Below are 5897 nucleotides of genomic sequence, written 5' to 3'. Positions count from 1 at the left end.
CCCCTTTCGGTGTCTATATAAACCGGAGGGTTTAGTCCGTAGGACAAGAACAATCATAATCATAGGCTAGCTTCTAGGGCTTAGCCTCTACGATCTCGTGGTAGATCAACTCTTGTAGTACTCATATCATCAAGATCAATCAAGCAGGAAGTAGGGTATTACCTCCATCGAGAGGGCCCGAACCTGGGTAAACATTGTGTCCCCCGCCTACTGTTACCATTAGCCTTAGACGCACAGTTTGGGACCCCTTACCCGAGATCCGCCGGTTTTAACACCGACACTACCTTTGTCAGCACCATCTAGAATCCAGTTGGCCAGTAAAAGGCTCACTTTGTCCAAAGACAAGAAGCAGCTAGAAAGGATGTCGAGAGGGCATTTGGAGTTTTGCAGGCCCGTTTTGTAGTTGTTCGTGGGCCTGCTAAGCAATGAGATCCGAAAACCTTGTGGAAGGTGATGACATGTTGTGTGATCATGTACAACATGATCGTCGAAGATGAGGGTGACGATGCTGCCGCCATTCTGAAATTTGAGAACATGGGTGATCCTATCCAACTTTCGGTCTAGAATCCAGCCACATTTGAAGAGTTTATTCAAATGCATCAACAAATTCGACATGGACCAACTCACAAGCAGCTGAAGGAAGACCTGATTGAGCGTCAGTGGTCGGTGAAAGGGAAAAACAATGTTGGGATGTAATATTTGAACTTTTTAAAATTTAAACTAGTGCTGCATGCGGCTATTTAAACATCTGCACCCTTTGCATGCGCCTATTTAATGCGGACTTAAAAAGAGGAAGGTTGGATGTACGCGTCTAGGGTTGGATGACTGTCTCTCGCATTCGTGTCCGCGTATTTGTCTTTCTATCTGCGGACAGATGCGGGAAGAAATTTGGAAGGCTGCCATTGAAATTTGAAAATGCCCTTACTCTTCGGAAAGAAGAATCTATGTGGGGTGCAAGGTCATCATCACGACTACGCGTAATTGTGACTTGTGAGGTGCACGGCCGCAAGTGATTGAGAGGTTTCCCTTCGGTCGACATGTCTTCCCCAACCTTCAGTCATCATCAGGACCACGTGTAACTGTGATGTGCATGGCAGCATGCCAGCAAGTGATGTGTGATCGCCTCCTCGCACTGTACCAGGAAACGGAATGTCCGGGCAGGGAACTTGCACACTCCAAGGAACGCACAGGAACACCAATCCGTCGGCAACAGCTAGCCAGCATGGATCATGCATGTCAGCATCGTTCGTTGCGCTGTGCCAAATTCTGTTCGGCGGAAAGAACTAGCGAGAGGATTGAGTGGCATCCACACAAACAATGCCGGCGTAGGGTGGCGATATAGTACTACGACGGCCACCGCGCGCGCACTCGAGGACTTCATGATATCTTTCTCGGCCGGCCAGCCGGACGGACGCACCAATCCGTTGCTCTCCGCCACCAATCGTAAAGCAGACAGTACTACATGCCTAGTTGCCCGCCGGTCATCCAGATTCCTTGGCCGGATCGACGGCGACCGCTTGAGCTTTAGCGCGGGAAAGCCGTATCTCAACCACCATTGGCGTCCAAGCAACCGATTCCTCCGCCTCGAAGCTGCTTAATCAGCTCCAGGATCAAGCATCTTATCTCACAGATACATAGATTATTATTAATTAGCAGTAACGCAAAAGGGTTAAGCATACCCGTACGTTAACCAGCTTACATCCTGTTTCTTTCTGCTTATCTGAGAGAGGAGAGAGACATGCGTATGTATGCTTGTTGCTAGTCCGGCACGGCGGCGTCCAAGTGGCAGCTTCGCCGGCCGTCCAATCCAGCCAACTTGTTACGTGGACGCCTCACCGCGCGCATGACGACGGGTTGTAGAGTTGCTTCAACGCAAGTCCAAGCGGAAAGGAGCTCGTTTGCGTGGGCCGGTGTCGTGTGGATTAATTTTAATTTTATCGCGCGACTTCTCTGCCTTTTTGACAAATCTATCGCACCGCCTCGTTGATTCATGATTGCATTTCACAGCACGTACGCAAAGTCCTTCGGTTATTTTTATGCAAGAAGATTAACGGTGAGCTTTCCTTGCTTCTACCCAAAGCAACAAACTAGAAGCGGAACTGAGGCACCGCGTGTCTCCGTCAGTCATCTTTTTCCCCGTCAGACATGTAACAATCTTAGTATGTTGATCGTAGATCACCCTATCCCTGTGCGTGGATACGCTTTTACCAAAAAAAGATGTGTGGATAAGCCTTCCTCTTTTGTAGTGCTACATCATGGTACTGTACGTGAACCTCGCGTCCAAGATTCATCTGGCCACGCAGCGAATTCAGCAGTGAACCGAGGAGTTGCCACGCAGAAACGTCACGTAATCGAGCATGCGTGTATTGTATATATCCAGTGCGCCGCGCCCATAAGTTTGTTGCAAGCACGACTGCCACTTACTCGCTGAATTCGTTGCAGAGTACTGCAGGCATTTAATTCAGGTTTGAAGCAGTCCGAGAATCTCTTTCAAAGGCGGGGAAGCCAAGTCTTGGCCGCTACAACTTATAAGTACCGCGCGCGCTCGCTTTCGCGTGCTCCTGGCCGCTGCTGTTGCACTCAGGTGCGGTGGCAGGGGGTGCGTGGTGGTTGCAGCCGCGCGTCCCCCGGGAGGAGCCAGGTCGCCGGGGATGGACGGCGAGATGGGCGAGGACGTGCTGGCGGAGATCCTCGTCAGGCTGCCGCACAAGTCGCTGGCGCGGTTCCAGTGCGTCTCCACCACGTGGCAGGGCCTCATCTCCGCCGACTACCTCCGCCGGAGGCTGCCGCTCATCACGTCCGGCGTGCTGTTCCACGACGGCCCGCGGGACGGCGAGGGCGGGAGGCGGGCGTACACGTACGCGCGCGCGGCGTCCGCGACCGGCGAAGACGGCGGCGGAGTGGCGGAGGCGGACGACATGTCCTTCTTCCCGTGCCACGCCACGTCCAGCATCATCGACGGCTGCAACGGCCTGCTGCTCTACTACGCGTCCTGCCCGGCGGCGTTCCACGTCGTGAACCCGACCACGCGGCGGTGGGCGGCGCTGCCGGAGCCGCGCAGGAAGACGCTGCTCTCCGTGCTGTCCTTCGATCCCTGCGCCTCCCCGCACTACAAGGTGGTCTGCTTCACCGGGTGGCTGCCCCGGGGCGCCTCCATCGAGGTGTTCGACTCGGAGACCGGTGCGTGGGGCGAGCACGAGCTCGACTTCGGCCTCGATACCGACGCCATGTCTGCCACCATGCACTGCTTCGGCGGCGCCGTCCACGTGCTGGCATACTCGGGCCACGTCGTCCGCATCGACCTCGCCACCATGGCGTGCACGGTCACCGCGCTCCCGGCGCCCGTGAGCTACCGGGCGCGCGCGGGACACTGCCGCGGCCGGCTCCGGTATGCGTCCAGCGACGGCTCGCGCCTCACGCTATGGGAGCTTGTGGACGCGGGCAAATCCGAGTGGGTGGCGAAGCACGAGCTGGGGGTCTGTGACCTCGTCTCCGGCGGCTCGTGCCACCCCGCTACCGCGACCTTCGTGTTCATGGCGTTCCACCCGGAGAGGGAGGTGGTGTACCTGTGGACGCCGTCGAAGCTCATCGCGTTCAACATGGAGCAGAGGCGCGTCGAGGAGGAGTGCGTGTTCGGGTCCGGGAAAGAAGACGCGCAGCTCATACAAATCTGGCTGTTTCCGTTCTCGCGCCATTTGGCCAGCTGCTTGGCCTGAGTGGCGATACCGCACGCCACACTGGGCGAAAGCGCTGAGCAGCTGAGGATGTGACCGCCTCCAAGAATGTGGGTCCGTTTACTGGTCTACAGAAATGTAGTTGCGTCCAACCCTGCACAAAAAAAGATACGTACAGCAAAGTCCAAATAAGGGATGCACGATACGATTATCACTTTCTATATTTGATTGATGCAATGCTTATTCTATTGTAGGGGAATCTATTTGTATTCTGTAATAACGGTCTTGTTCAATTACTTGCCTATTTGATATACTATATTCAATTTCTTACACTATTTAATAATTTGCCTATTTGACTAATCTCGATTTCTTATCATTTGTTGCCAAAGTATCCCGTGTGTGTACCCTCATACTTTCCCGTTAGCATCACATGTTGCATTTTTTTTTTACTTAAAGAAAATGCACTGGTGTTGACCCTAAGGGGATCTCTAGCAATCGCTTATCCTAAAAATTCAAAAGTCATCCTTATCTCACTTCCGTATCAATTTTTAAGTGATTAAACACTTATTAATATATCAGATCCCTTAAAACTTAATCCCTCAAAAAGAATTTGTTGTTAGTTCTTCCAAACATTTGCTTAAATAACTAAAACAAATTCATCACATTGCAAATCAAACATAAAAAAATTAAATGCATAACATCATAATAGAACTACGAGTATAAATAAAGTTCATCGGATCCATCAAACAACTAAACATAACCACAATGTATCAAAACACACCGAATGAACAAGTCCATTAAAAGAAACACAAACACATGGTGGACCAAAAGCCATTATAGTTCACAAGGGCCTCACGCACTCGCACCATCACCGTTGACACCACCATTGTTGCTGCCACCACCACCAAACTTTGCCAAGATGTCCCCACGAGTTAACTCCCGATATTGTCTTTCATTCTCGTCCATCTTGATAAGATCCATCCACATGATAGCACATTCCTCGACCACCCTCTTGTTCATTTGCTCCTCTGCCACCAATGCAAACTTTTGCTTCTCAATCTCAATCCTTTCCTTTGTTTCCTCGGCCTCCATTGCAAGACTTTTCACCTCAAGTTCAAGCTATTTTTCTTCCACTTGCACCTTTCTCTCCCCGGCTGCCGCCTTTGCCTTTCACTTCTCCTCCATCAACTTGATCTCAAAGCATCTACAACTAGACTACTCAAATGCTCCCTATATGTCCGGGCGAACGACCCGATCATTGACAGGTCACAAAATCTCGACCCGACCGCACCCCTCATACCGGCCCTGTACGTCTGGGCTGACCTGAAGGAAATATGCCCTAGAGGCAATAATAAAGATATTATTTATTTCCTTATATCATGATAAATATTTATTATTCATGCTAGAATTGTATTAACCGGAAACATAATACATGTGTGAATACATAGACAAACATAGTGTCACTAGTATGCCTCTACTTGACTAGCTCGTTTATCAAAGATGGTTATGTTTCCTAACCACGGACAAAAGAGTTGTCATTTGATTAACGGGATCACATCATTAGGAGAATGATGTGATTGACTTGACCCATTCCGTTAGCTTAGCACTTGATCGTTTAGTATGTTGCTGTTGCTTTTTTCATGACTTATACATGTTCCTCTAACTATGAGATTATGCAACTCCCGTTTACCGGAGGAACACTTTGGGTGCTACCAAACGTCACAACGTAACTGGGTGATTATAAAGGAGTACTACAGGTGTCTCCAAAGGTGCATGTTGGGTTGGCGTATTTCGAGATTAGTTTTTGTCACTCCGATTGTCGGAGAGGTATCTCTGGGTCCTCTCGGTAATGCACATCACTATAAGCCTTGCAAGCAATGTGACTAATGAGTTAGTTGCGATATGATGTATTACGTAACGAGTAAAGAGACTTGCCGGTAACGAGATTGAACTAGGTATTGGATACCGACGATCGAATCTCGGGCAAGTAACATACCGATGACAAAGGGAACAACGTATGTTGTTATGCGGTTTGACCGATAAAGATCTTCGTAGAATATGTGGGAGCCAATATGAGCATCCAGGTTCCACTATTGGTTATTGACCAAGAATAGTTCTAGGTCATGTCTACATTGTTCTCGAACCCATAGGGTCCGCACGCTTAAGGTTTCGATGACAGTTATATTATGAGTTTATGAGTTTTGATGTACCGAAGGAGTTCGG

General features: G+C 50.0%; 1 protein-coding gene across 1 annotated transcript; it reads left to right on the top strand.

Moving 5' to 3' along the window:
* Positions 1–2397: 2397 nt before the first annotated feature.
* On the top strand, positions 2398–4025 carry LOC123071608 (F-box protein At5g62510). Its single transcript, XM_044495188.1, has one exon. The coding sequence runs from the start codon at positions 2652–2654 to the stop codon at positions 3714–3716; it is 1065 nt and encodes a 354-aa protein (XP_044351123.1). The 5' UTR covers positions 2398–2651; the 3' UTR covers positions 3717–4025.
* Positions 4026–5897: the final 1872 nt, after the last annotated feature.

The sequence above is a fragment of the Triticum aestivum genome, chromosome 3B, assembly GCF_018294505.1.
Source record: "Triticum aestivum cultivar Chinese Spring chromosome 3B, IWGSC CS RefSeq v2.1, whole genome shotgun sequence".
Classification (NCBI taxonomy): domain Eukaryota; kingdom Viridiplantae; phylum Streptophyta; class Magnoliopsida; order Poales; family Poaceae; genus Triticum; species Triticum aestivum.
Note: the sequence above shows the minus strand (reverse complement) of the source record. Positions and strands in the feature narration are given on the sequence as shown.

Bases quoted from the DNA above. Each gene is read 5' to 3' on its own strand.
- LOC123071608 (XM_044495188.1), top strand. From the start codon at position 2,652: ATGGACGGCGAGATGGGCGAGGACGTGCTGGCGGAGATCCTCGTCAGG.